The sequence below is a fragment of the Chaetura pelagica genome, unplaced genomic scaffold (assembly GCF_000747805.2).
Source record: "Chaetura pelagica isolate M959 unplaced genomic scaffold, ChaPel_1.0 scaffold477, whole genome shotgun sequence".
In the NCBI taxonomy this organism is placed as follows: Eukaryota; Metazoa; Chordata; class Aves; order Apodiformes; family Apodidae; genus Chaetura; species Chaetura pelagica.
The window spans coordinates 1,027,871-1,041,954 of NW_009953956.1; the positions used below are offsets into that span (position 1 = coordinate 1,027,871).

The window sequence follows — 14,084 nt, forward strand, 5'->3', positions numbered from 1 at the left end:
TTCCCTACAAGTCTTCCCCTAAGTTTTCCTGAAACACTATGTGGTTCAGATGTGGTTTCAACTTGCAGATCAAAAGACCAAAAAAAAATCACCCAACATTGATTTGGGATTTCATGTATGTGTTTTGGGAGGGCTTTTGTTTTTGGGAGGCAAAATATTTCTAATTTACACAGTGTGTTACAGTGGAAGGGATTGGGGGTGCAGGAATCTGTTGTGGGCATGAAGGTTTCCCCAGGAGCCACTGCTTCCTTTCTTTCTCCACAGCATCCAGCTCCCACTAGCTTTGGAAGTTGTGGTGCTTCGTCTCAAACCCTTTATTCCTCAAGGTGGATCTCTTCAGGGAGCAATGGGGCAGTGTGTGTTGAGCCCTTTTCCTCAGCCCTCTGTCATCCAACTGCTCTTTGCAGCTCCAGCCCTCCCAGTGTTTCACTGGGGCAAGGGACATGTGGCCTGGTGCTGAGAGGAGAATTAGCTGGCATGGACAGTGCATCATAGAACCATAGAATGGTTTGGGTGGGAAGGGACCTTAAAGCTCATCTGGTTCCAACCCCCCTGCATGGGCAGGGACACCTCCCACCAGCCCAGGCTGCTCCAAGCCCCATCCAACCTGCCCTTCAGCACTGCCAGGGATGGAGCAGCCACACCTTCCCTGGGCAACCTGGGCCAGGGTCTCACTTAACAATTTCTTCCTCATGTCTCACCTCAGTCTCCCCTCTTCCAGTTTTAATCCATTACCCCTTGTCCTCTCACTACAAGCCCTTAGCAAAGCCCCTCCTCAACTCTTCTGTAGCTCCTTCAGATACTGGAAGGTGCTCTAAGGTCTCCCTGGAGCCTTCTCTTCTTCAGGCTGAATTCAAGATGAAGGATAATACAAACCAAATAGGTTTACAACTCATTCTAAACCTCATTTTTTTAATAAAGTAAGGTCAGCAGGACCAGCCAAATTACAGCAGCAGAGGCAGATCATCATGTTTAATCTTAGATAGTCTGGTGTGCTAATGTAAGTATCTTTTGGAGTTCGAGTAGCTCTTTATATTTAGAGTAGAAAACAATGAAAAATACACATTTATAAACACTCTTGCAACTCTTCATTAAGGTTGTTGGCTTCTGAGGAGTTGAAGGATATTGTTAAATTTCTTTGGGTCAGTTGAGAGGGCTGCTGAATTTCATGGCTGAGGAACAAGAGAAGAAAAAGAACCAGTGAAAATCTAATGAATATTTGTTCAAAGCAATATCTGCAAATTGCCTGTCCAGTCTAATATAGATTCTAGATATTAGAGGGAGACTTCATTATGAACTGTAATCAATCAACAGCATTTATGCAAAGACTGAGGTTCTGGCTTTCTTTGTGGACAAGCCATGTTTAAATATTACTGGGGCTCTCCTTGGGCTTGCAGGAATCAGTTCATTTCTGAAGCATTTTGATGATCTTACTTGATTTGCATAGAGATATGGGTAATGCTGCCCCAGCTCTTTGGCACATCAGGTGCACAATGTTTTCAGGCATGTGACACAATGCATTTTGTTGGGGTTTATTAAGACTTCTTTTCCTTCACATTGTTGTTTAACCCAGGTATGTAGCTCACGTTTTTTGTTGTTGTTTTGTGCTGTTTTTTCCAACAGATGTGGGAGGAGGCCATTGCCTTGGGTAAAGAACTTGCAGAACAGTATGAAAATGAAATGTTTGATTATGAACAACTCAGTGAACTGCTGGTAGGTTTTCTTAATGGCTTAGACACTGCAACAATCTTTTTTTCGGAATTTAATTTCTAAGCTTTAAAAATTACATTGAAAATCTCTCTTATGACAGTAAAATACAGAAATAAATGCCTGCTCTAGCTTTGTTGGATGACTGTTGATTAACTGGCTATCACTGGGGTGCCTGAAAAAGATGAAGTTTATTTTTTTCTAGCTGAAAGAAAAATATTTCGCTAATGTTAAACTGAATTATTTAGGGTATAAAAGGAAATTTGGAATTTAAATATAAATGGGAACATGAAAAAATGCCCATTCTCTCTCAAGTGTCTTTCCATATTCACATTTCCTTTTTTAGATATGAATAATCCCCAAGCATTCATGTCTAGAGTCAGTTATTTTTGCCCTGACGTTACCCATTCATTATGTCTGCACCATTTTTTTTGCTCTTGCTTTTCTCCAAAGAGATAAATGGCACCTGTCACCATCCTTCCTAACTTCTCAACCATTTCCACAGAAGTTGGGACAAGATTCTAGTTTGATTCTGAAAATATTGAACTTGAGGTTTTTTCATACCTTTTGCCTTTGCACTCACCAGAACACCTCATCCTTCGTGTCTGAGTTGTTCACCTGCTTGATCCCACTCTGAGCTGGGCATTAATACATTGTTGTACCTTCCACTGACAGTGACACCCCATTTGAGGATGGCTTGGAGCCACCTCCCCCAAAAGAGCTCCATCCCCCCATGATCTCCTTTCCTGGGGAGGGAAGAATCATGGAATCATCAAATTATTTGGGTTGGAAGAGACCTCAAAGATCATATAGTTCCAGCCCTCCTGGCATGGGCAGGTTCACCTCCCACTAGACCAGGTTGTTCTGAGCCCCATTCAACCTTCCCTTGAACACTTGTAGGGATGGGGCAGCCACAGCTTCTTTGGGCAACCTGGGCCAGGGTCTCAGCTCCCTCACAGGGAAGAATTTCTTCCTGATATCAAATCTAAATCTCCCCACTTCCAGCTTGAAACCATTTCCCCTCGTCCCATCACTCCCTCCCCTTGCAAAGAATCCCTCTCAAAAATAATAAGGTAAATATCACTCCTCTCAGTTTTGTGGTTTCTTCACCCCTTTACATAATCTTTGTTTTGTCCATGGTTCTCTCCTCTAGCTCTTCAGAGCTGAGTTTAAATCCCTTTTGGATGATCCTCCTTTTCAGGCATTTCAGGGGTTGTTTTTTTTACTGACATAGACTGATTGTATTGATTTTCCTGACAAATCTGGAGCTTGGTTTCACGTGGCTTTGTCCTGCAGGAGGTGAGGGATGTCTCCATGGAGGGTTTCTCAAGGTGTGCCTGAAGAGCCTCCCTTGGCCTTCTGCTGACACTGCTGCCTGTGGGGCTGCCTCCAGTAGAGAATATTCATCATTTCAGTAGAAAATGAACCTTTGAAATTGTTCCTCAGCTAGAGATGATTCTTGTGTGTCAGATATGACTATTCACCAGTGGGTGGCTACTCTTTTAAGTCCATCATTTTAATTTTTTCATCTCCTTTCTGCTTGCACGTGGGAACATGAACAGCTTTTGCCATGGAGGCCACCACACTTTGCTTATTGTGCTGTACCCAGGGAGCACAAGTCTGAATTTGCACTTTGTACATTGTAGCTGCTGCCATTAATACCAAGTCATGTGTTGTTCCCCATCTCTCTTGCAGAGTGAATATGTCATTCTTTATATTTAGTGACAAATTTCCAGGCTGTGGGGTAAACCAGGTGTGGTGCATCTGCGTATGGGAATGGAGGTTCTCCCTCTTCTAATAGGGAAAACACAAACCTTCCAATACGGAAAACCTGCTCCATATCAGACAGGAAAAACTGAGAGAGATGCCACAAAAATTAGTGCCAGTTTGCCTTGGGTGTTCATCCCTAATAAGACAAAAATCAAAATTCATGCTCCCATGTGAGTCAGGTCTCACGTACCCCACTGGCTTTTCTTATTGCTGCTGCTGAATAGCATTACCATGCTAGCTCTTCCTTTTTTCCCCTCACAATAAAATTTTAAAGGTTTTTGTCTCTTTCTGTTCTCCCTATTGTCTCTTTTTCTCATGCAATATTAAATATTAGACACCAAGACAATTCACAAATGACAAAACAGTTTTGCTACAGGTGAACTGAGACATACACGGCAGATCTGGGTCTTTGTAGTCTTCCTGCCATTTACTGTTACCTCTTGTAGGGGAGGAGTAGTAAGTCTCCCCCGAATCAGAATGAATTCATTCTCTTACAGAAAATAATACCCTGGAAATAAGCTAATGAGCAGATTGTCTGAAGCTGCACTTTGTGTTTCATCATTTGAGATAAAGAAGGATTCCAGGATTCCGAGTCGAAAGCCGATGGTGCCTGATGTGGGTGCATTTATGCCAGAAGTTACATTTCTCTGTCATTCTCAACTGCTTTCCATATGCAAATAAATACCTGAAAATATGGAAAGGAAGTAGTAGAAAAATGTAATTAAATGTAATAGCCAGGAGTTGAGAAGTCAGCACCACTGAGCTGAGCTGGCTTTAGTGGAACAGGCTTCATTGCTCCCGCGCTTCAGCACCAGCAGGGAATTTGGGCTGCCTTGCAGATCCTTGACCTTCAGCAGAGCTGAGATCTTTGGATATGGAACAGTGAGGTTCACCAAGATGAGCATAAAAATAATAGCTGCAGAGACTAGTATTTCAAAATATTTGTGTATAGCTGATAGGTGAAGGAAAAAAGGACAAATGAAAAATGTACATCTTTAGGTTAGATACATATCAAAGGGATCTAGATCTTAAGTATAAGGAATGTCATGGAAGTTTAGGTCATTAAAATTCTTTACATAAATTCTAATAGATTAAAATTTATTTTGCAGAGGAAGCAAGCCCAGTTCTATGAAAACATTGTGAAAGTGATAAGACCAAAACCAGACTATTTTGCTGTTGGATACTATGGGCAAGGATTTCCAACCTTTATCAGGGTAAGTGTCCATCTCTTCCCATGGGTGATAGCAAGGTGTTTTGCTGTGGAAATTTCCCTCAGTTGTGGAGAAAATCCATTATTGTATGTGAGTGTGTTGTTTACAGTCTACCTGACATTGGTGGTTGTTATTTAGGTGTATTAAACAAACATTCATTTTTCTTTTCTGATTTCTAATATGGAATGGTTGAATTTTAGTAGAGAAGCTTTATGTTAAAAAATATCCAATACTTTATAGTTATTGAGAGTATTACTAGAAGTGAAGATATCCCACCCAATCCAGAAATTAGGGGAGTAACCAGAGCCATTCAAAATGGTGACAGTTTTGCCTGACAGATATAGATACAGATGGAGATCTGTGAGCACGGCCAGGAAGGTTTTTGTATGGGACCATGTTTTCCTGTGAGCATTGTTTCCAGCATAGTCACTAAAATGAAACTGAGCATCAGGGATGTGTGTGATACCTTTAAAAGCAAATCTTCTATCATTGATTTGCTTGAGTCATGTCAATTTAAAACAAGGCATTTGGTTGGTGCTGGCAGCGTAAGTCAAATAGCATTTACAATTTTTTTCCACTGATACCAGGATAGTTCTGGACTTGAACTAGTGGCTAAAGAAGGGGTTTGACACATCTGAATGGCATCTGTGTTGTCATTCTCTGGACTCTGGCACTTGCACGTCAGTGACATGGAAACAGCACCTTGGCTGTGTAGCTGCTGTGCTGCTCTTACTGATCTTTAGAGCTGAGGATTTTCTGTTTGGGAAGAATCTTTCCAGCCCCCTGTGGAGGAGTTGCCAGAGATTAAGGCAGTTAAAAAGACAGAAGAATAAAATTATTACCGTTATTCTCAGATAATTCTCTGAGTCCAGGAGAGATTTAGTCTCCTACCAGGGGTTGGTAGTAGGTTTCCTCCTAGAAATATACATTTGGAAGATGAGTTCCTCGTTATAACTGAGGAATTCCATGATAACTCTCTCAGATGATGCCATAATAAATACCAGGAGCAAGTCCAAGCCTGTGCTGAAGCCTAGCTCACTGGATAAATCCAGGGAATGCTGGTTAAGCTCATTGTCTCAGGGTCAACTGGTCTTCTGTGGTATATTAGAAGTATGCATAAAATTTGTATTTCTGGTGCATTAAAACTAAAGAAACAAACATTTGGCGATTTCAGAAGGGAGTGATGGAAGCTCATAGAAATCTTATTATCAGATAAGCAGACAGCAACTTTAGAAGAATCTCTGTGCAGACCCTCAAACAAGAATGGGGAGAGGGGCAGGACCCTGAGCTGCCCCAATGCTTGTTCTGTAAACTGGCAAAGTCAGATGTTGGTAGCAGAGGCCAAGGCACAGTGGTGTGCAAACTACTGTGGGTGTCAGGACAAAATGTGGAGAGATGCCATCTGGAGAACCTCTGAATTGTTGTGGTGTTTGAAATATGTGGTGGGTAATGTACATGCAACAGCTTTTATCAAGTGTCAAGCAGTAAAAAAAGTTTGTGGTATGTTAAGTAAAAAGCTGTAGTAAGACTGTTGTAAAATGTTTATTAATGATTTCTTAAATTTCAACAGGCAAAAATATTTAATGTCCAGTAAAAAAGAGTCACTGTTAAGATTGACCAACCCATTTCTCCAGAAAATGATGGCATTCATCTTTTGTGTTACTCCCATAGCCAAGACTTGCAGTATCAGGAATCTTAAAAACAATCTATGTGTGATAGAATCCCTGACAACCTCACAGAGGGGATCGTGGCTGGGAGCTGTTGAGACAGTTTTTCACATGTATGGTTCCTCTCAACAGAGTGCAAATCCTCTAGGAGCATCAGGAACATCCAGTGATCCTGAGCTGCTCCCTGGAGAGGGCTTACCCTGGGATCACAGCAGCTTTCCTCCAAGCTCTGTGTTGCACTGTGCAGTCACAGGGTGCAGTGCACTATGGTGTTAATCTGCTCTCTTCACACTGAACTGCTCTTTGCTTCACAACTGACTGTTTTTTTTAAGTGTGGGTAAACACTTGCCATGCTTTACAACAGCCTGGTGGATTGGTCATTTTTTAATAAATGAGTGAGAAAAGCTCTGAAAAGTAGTCAATTAAATGACTGAGCAAATGCTCAATACAAGTTTTTTCTGCTAATGCCATTTTTCCTGTGAGTTACAGGTATGTAGATAGATGTGAAGTGGGGGTGTATCTACACTTCTTAGGCTCTTTTTTATTATTTCCCCCCCCCCCCCAATACAGAGTATCCTTTCATCTCTTGTGCATTTCAAAAGGTGCACTAGAGACCTAGATTGCAGAACTAAACCTAACTGGGCAAATAAAGACTCTTCCAGTTTTTCACCCCTAATCATAACAGCCTTCTAGTAAATGACATACAGTCTTTTCACCAGATGTTCATTTGGAGATGAGTTAAGCATATTCAGATGCACTCCTATCAAAACTTACTTTAATATGTTTGATCAGTTAAAAATATGCAGGTCTTTTACATCTTTCTTTAGAATTTATTGTGCTTGGTCAGTACCTAAATGGGCTGTGTAAAATATACCTTAATTTTCTTTGTTGTTAAGAAGAAACCAGTACTTAGAAATACAATTGACTTAATTTAGAAGTTGTTCTGCCTGCAGACAATGGCAAAAATCTAATAGACTAATAGGAAGTCTAGGGTGTATAATTCTTTCTGAAGAAGACAGTGGTTTTGGATCTTTCTCCTAAAATTGCCATTGTTTTCCTTTTATCATTTTCTTGGCTATTCTGGCTACTCAATGCCTTTCAATAAGTATTTATGTATGAAAAATCTAGTCCTGTTTATTTACACCCACCACTAGCTGTGGAAGGTGGGTGAGAGGAATCACAGAGGGAAGTGTTGGGTTTGGTAGAAGACATAATTTGTCTTAAAACATTTTCAATGGGAAGCTAGTGTGCAGACCCTGGAAATCAAGTATTTGGATCCTGTGGAATTTAGTGAGTTTTGTATGTATGCCTAAAAGTAAGGTGGTGCTTCATGGTCTCAGCACTGGAGGTAAGAAAATCCATTTGGCCTTTATTGAATTGTCATTCAATGTTTGTAAACTATTGATGATATCATAGTATGAGGAACATGAAAATGTCTCATCGGAGCCAAGGCTGCTGAGATCCCAGTTTGTTACTGAGGTTATGGGGATTGGGATTTCACCTCTCCATTTGTTTCCAGAACAAAGTCTTCATCTACCGGGGAAAGGAGTATGAACGTCGCGAAGACTTCGAAGCCAGGTTGTTGACTCAGTTTCCAAATGCAGAGAAAATGAAGACGACGTCTCCACCGGGCGATGACATCAAAAGCTCCTCAGGCCAGTGTATCCTTGGCTTGTACAGCAGCTCCTGCAGGAGACTGTTCTGCCTTTCCAGGTGTAATGTATTAATCCTCTTGTTCTGTCCTTTCTTCGCCTTCCCGTGGAGCTGCTTGTTCTGCGGGACTGAGATGTGCTTTGCAGTTCTTAACCGCTGAATTCAGACATTCAGTGCTTCACTGTGAAGCCAAAACTGGATTTACCATCCAAGTTTCACCGGCCGGTGTCAGAACAAATCGTGAGGTGAGTTTGGGTTGGTTTTGCAGTTTTATCAGTCTCCTTTGCAACACTTGAACTTGTTGTATAACAGATCTATACACAAGGAGAGCAGTAATTGTGAAGACGTTCCGTGGGTATCCCTAGTTGTCATAGAATCATAGAACGGTTTGAGTTGGAAGGGACTTTAAAGATCACCCAGATCCAACCCCCCTGCATGGGCAGGGACACCTCCCACTAGACCAGGTTGCTCCAAGCCCCATCCATCCTGCCGTTGAATACTTCCAGGGATGGGGCAGCCACAGCTTCCTTGGGCAACCTGGGCCAGGGTCTCACCACCCTCACAGCAAAGAATTCCTTCCTACTGTCTATTAGCAGAGATTCCATCCAACCCACTAGAAAATGGTGATCCCATAAACATTTTATATTTATGCGTAGACTTTTTTTTCTAGCACTAGAGTCTAGCAGCAATTTCTCAACTGGTAGCTTTTAACTTTGGTTGTGCTTTCCCCTGTTGTTCAGTTTCTACAGGGTGAACGAAGTCCAGCGGTTTGAATATTCCCGCCCTGTTCGAAGAGGGGAGAAAAACCCGGACAACGAGTTTGCGGTAAAAGAGGAAACGGAGAACTTTGGGGGTTTGCTTGTTTAGTCCCTGCTCGTTTTGAGAATCTGAACCATCTGAGCATCTGTTTTGGTTGTTGTAAAGTCAATTCTTGGTTTAAATGTGATCATATTTCATAGAAATACAGTTAAACCAATTTACCGTGTTCTGGTTTCTACCCATAGCAAAACTAGACAAAGCTGTATTTATGTGGTTAAAAACCACCTATTTTGAGAAAAAAAATAAAAGAATGAATTAGGCTGTAAGTGCCTCTTGCCAATACTTGTCCTGCCATGAAGATTCTAGTCAGGAATCTTCTAAAAAATTTCTTGCAGCAATACCTTTTTTTAAACTGTTGTGTTTTTTTTTCTAAACCATATGTTTCATCTTATGGTCAATAAAACTCCCTTTGAGCACAGCTTGTGTCATCAATATGTTTACAACCAGTTACCTCAAGCTGATTGCATTTTTTTTTTATGAACACTGCTTTATTCACCAGGGTTCTAGTGGGTGTGCTTGGTAGCAAAGTGGTAGAAGTAATTAAAAAATAAATTAATGCATCATATCTTGAGCAAAGAACTTGAGTTTCTGTGTAGCAGCAGGTTCTAGTCGAATCAGAGTGCCAATAAATGTTGAGTGTTTGGTTTCCTACAGCTAAGACTGGTCAGTCATTCAGGCACTCTTTTAGTGTCTTTGGCTTCTCTTTGTGGCTGTTATATTAAAAACTGCTAATTTGCTGATACGTGTGGGTTTAGCTGAGGAAACAGGAAACCTTTTTTCTAAAATCATAATACTAGAAAGGACTACAGTTTACAGTATGTTTTGAGTGTAGGTAAAAAAAAAATTGGTATATCTAAATGACTTTGAAAGCTCTTCTGTTTATGGAGGATTAAATAAACAATTCTGTTCTAAAAAAGCTGCACCATAAATAAGATGAACTACCAGCTTATGCCAGTTCTAGCAGAATAGATCAAGAGATGTCTTTGGTTATGAACCAGCCCCAGGCCTATGAAGGAAGATGTTAAATCATGTATCCTTAAATTCAAACCAGTGAGGAGATGTTACATCAAAGCCATTTCATTTCACAGCTCAGGTGAAATCACAGGATCACAGATCCAGGTCAGGACCTGCAGGTCAGGATGGGACCTTGGGAGCTCTCGGGTCCAAGCTCCACCCTAGGCAGGGCGAGCTCTGGGGTCAGACCTGGCTGCTCAGGGCTTTAGCCCAGTAGGTCTGGAAACCTCTGAGTTTGGGGACAGCACGGCCTCCTTGGGGACCAGTCCCCTGGCTCCTCTGCCCTTCTGGGGAAGAAGCTTTTCCTATAATATGCTCTTGTAGTTGTGTGGAGGATGGTCCTTGAAAGCTCTAGAAATGATGGGGGGAAATGACAGTCCAGTAGAAGCAGTGGATCTTTCTGTTCTCCCTCAGTAAGAGAGCAGTTGTTCTCCACTAAATCCCACTCCATCATCTCCCCAGCAGATTTGGTTTGAAATTTCCCCCTGGCTCCACAATGTCTGTCATGCTGCAGTTCCTTTTCCTGATGGCAATATTTTAAGGCTTTGCTTAAGTTAAAAGCTATCCATTGGATAACACAATGTTTATGTTCTATTTGCAGAATATGTGGATTGAGAGAACCATCTATGTGACAGCCTATAAATTACCTGGGATTCTGAGGTGGTTTGAAGTCAAGTCAGTTTTCATGGTAAGATCAATTTGGCTTCATTGAGACTGCAGAAAAGAACAGGGCTGTTTTACAGCCAGGGAGCCTTTACATTTCCATAGGAAGGGCTCCAGTTTTTTGAGCAGGTGATCAGTGTGGCTGTGCCTGGCATCCTAAGACAAGGGAACTTGCCTGCTGAGGATGGTGGTTGTTGATGGGGGGTGACTCAAATCAGGCTTTTCCCCTCCCAAGAGCAGGGAACACAGACTGGCTCTTCCAGGCCTTTAGGGCAAGGTCTGAACAAGTGTTGGAAGTACTTCTAGAAAGTATATCTGGCTTTCAGCAGCATGAGCCAAGGGCCCAAATTGAAGAGGGACCTGAGGTGTCATAGTGGAGCTCTGCTGCATCACAATGAAAATAGTCTGAATTTTGGAAAAGGGGATTTGGATGTTTTGATTGTAATTTATTCAAAATACACTGTAAATCAAATGCATTGTATGTATCTGCATCTCCTCTCTACATACCATGTGTGATGAAAGGTTGTTTTTGTTTCTTCTCCATATTTAGCTAAAATAGACCCCAGCAACCTCACAGAGTAACTCCAAATTACACATTTCTCTGTTCTACCATTTAGACTGTTTAGATAAGACATATCCATTAAATGCCTTTAAGATTAAATTATTCTTACGCAGCTGTAATTCTTAAGTAGTAATAAAAACATTGTTACTGCAGTGTTCAAATCTCTCTTGTGAGGCTTATTTTTAAAGGAAAAGAACAATTTGCATATGATTAATTAAAACCTTTCTCATTGCTCCATTGAGGTTATGTTGGACAGTTGTATTTAGATGAGCAGAAGTATTGCAGAAAATTACTATGGTATCTATAGTAACAGAATATGAATGTGATGTTTGACAGTAACAGGCAGCTGAATAAAACACATTGAATTTTTAATGAATTTTGTATTTTCAATATAATCCTGATAGAGAAGATTGTATTTATCTTCATGATTGCAGAAAGTGTTGTTTATAAAGGCTGGCAGATCTGATGAAAGTCTCTTTTCCTTACGAGAGATGAGCCCAGCCTGACAGGCTGCTTTATGCAGGCAGTTTGTATACACGCACCTCCAACTCTGCCTGTCACAGGAAAGTGCATAAATCCTGGGAGAGAGCTTTCTATAAGCTTTCTGTAAGTAAGGATTATATTAGTCACATAGAAGAGGGCAAGGGAGAACTCTTGACCTAGCTCTGCCATAGTTCCTGCAAAATCGGTATCGACTTCCTTCAGAGTTCCCGTCAGCTCAAATACTGGAAGCGTGGTCATGAGGCTGACATCCCTGGGCTGCTAAATTTGGATTATGGATACAGTTGTTATTGATGTTTTACTAAACACGAGGAATTAAAGTAGCTTTGCACATTTCATATTTTATTGATGGGACTAGAATATCTTTAAAGGAAGAGGTGAGATCACATCAAGTCACTGCCCGGGGAGAACTGAGTAATCTCATCCACGCTGTGTGTTATCTTACATAACCCATAAGAACATGCAGAATTTCCTTAAATCTATCTGATTTCTAAATTCCTTCTGAGTACTTTTATCTAAACCTTTTCAATCTGTTCATTATCTGCAAGGAATTTGTTGTATATGTTCATTATTCTGTGTCTGATCTGTTTTAGCAGGACACGAGTCGTGGTAGGAGAAAAAATTGCTGAGGCCAAACAGTGAATTAGAAGCTGGATTTTGAATTGTATTTGGTTTTAAAAAATACCAATGCCAGTCTCTGTTTTGTTTTGATGTTTAATTTTTTTGCTGTTTCAAATGCATCAGGGGTCAATCATTTATGTTTGCCATGGATAGATTGTGTAGTGTCCAGAGTTTGCAAATTACTTGGATCAAGGCCCATCATTTACAAGTACAGATCTTTTTAATAAATAGCTTGCAGTAAGGTCCAGAGCACAGCTGATAGGATGGGAACTAAAGCCTTATATCTGCTTTTAAAAAGATTAGAGGGAGGATTGTAAGAGTAGCAAAAGAAAAGAGAATGAGAAAGAAATCCATGATTGCTGATATGGAAAAGTCAAAAAATGTCTGTCAGCTCAATGAGTGCTAATTTCTGTAGATATTGAAGAGCTTTAAAAGCAATGGTTCATCAACAAATCATTGCATAGTTATAAGCCCATTAATACAAATGACAGAATCCTATATTTAGCATATGATGTTCACAACAGCTCTTGGCCAATCTGATGGTGAATGTGGTATTAATTTCCCTAAATTTCACTGGTAGCAAATTCAGCTCTGACAGATGGTCATTGTCTGTCCATCTGAGCCTTCTCAGCTCTTCAGCCACAGCAGAAAACTCAGGCTCCTTACCTTCCTTCAAAATTATTCACCAGGCATACTTTTTAAAATGCTAATTAAAACATCCTTGATGTAATCAGATGGCAGGTATAAGAGTAGCAACTAAAGAGATTTGATTATAAGTGGATCTCAGAAACATGCTAAGTAACTGATAGCCAAGTAGAAGTGCTGCTTTGTTTATGTGGCATTTATGTAAATTAGGCTGTAATCAAAGACACACTTGCATTTTCCTCACAGGCCTCAGTTAACCTTCCTTTTCTATTCCTACCACACCATTTTTTTAATATAAGAAGGCTATTACTGAAGTCTTCCAGTGAAGGTTGTCTATACTCTGGGTTGCTGCAAGTCAGTTATTTTTAGTCCATTCACTAAATGCACAGATTTTAACAATATCTTGAAGATTTTAATTCCGTTTTTTCAATATGAGCAACTGTCATTCTGGAAGACACAGCATCTGGTCATAAGTAATAGCTGGAGATCAGTCAGTTGAAATAAAACAAGTTTTACACAGTATGAGAGCCCATGAAGACATCTGAGGGGCTCTCTTCTTCAGTGAACTCCAGGCTGTGTGAGAGGGAGAATTTCTTCCTTCACTTATCAACGTTCAGATGAAGGAAATGTGACCTTGTGGGGAGAAGAACAGCAGATAGCTTAAAAGTCATCTCTTTGACTTATTCAACTCCATTTCCTTGGAAATACACCAAAGCAATGACTGCAGAAATATCTTCTTGCTTTCTGAGCTGCTTTAGGATTACATATTCCATTGGGAAAAGCCACATTAAGTTATCCTTTCTTCCTTACTGTTACATTAAGCTGGATCTTCTTCCTACTGCTAAAACTCACCAACTCGTAATCTCTGATGTTCTCCATAATCCTCCCCAAAACCTCACGTGATTCCTGACAGAGCCTTTCAAAATGTGCAGTTGTGCCAAGATGGAATCCATCCTACAGCACTGAAATGCATTTCACTTTCTCCACTGATATTATCATGCCAGTTAGCACAGGACACAGATACCAAACACCTAAATGCTGAAACCACTCTTTTTGTTGATTATTGGTTAAAACATCCTTTGTTCTGAAATTCCTAAATGTTTCTAATGGTAATAGTTTGGTGGCAGGTTAAAACCTCTGCCCTTTGATTAAAAGCTCATTTTATTTTTATTTCAGGTTGAAATTAGTCCACTGGAAAATGCAATAGAAACCATGCAGCTGACCAATGATAAGATCAATAATATGGTTCAG

At 40.5% G+C, this 14,084-nt stretch overlaps 1 protein-coding gene across 1 annotated transcript in view; it reads left to right on the forward strand.

Moving 5' to 3' along the window:
* DOCK1 (dedicator of cytokinesis 1) overlaps positions 1-14,084 on the forward strand; it is a 298,906-nt gene that overhangs the window by 249,711 nt on the left and 35,111 nt on the right. The window contains exons 40-46 of the mRNA XM_010001879.1: positions 1,624-1,713; positions 4,587-4,691; positions 7,875-8,016; positions 8,175-8,253; positions 8,749-8,833; positions 10,443-10,529; positions 14,010-14,080. Of these exons, the coding sequence (XP_010000181.1) occupies positions 1,624-1,713; positions 4,587-4,691; positions 7,875-8,016; positions 8,175-8,253; positions 8,749-8,833; positions 10,443-10,529; positions 14,010-14,080 (659 nt within the window). The remainder of the gene's footprint in view (positions 1-1,623; positions 1,714-4,586; positions 4,692-7,874; positions 8,017-8,174; positions 8,254-8,748; positions 8,834-10,442; positions 10,530-14,009; positions 14,081-14,084) is intronic.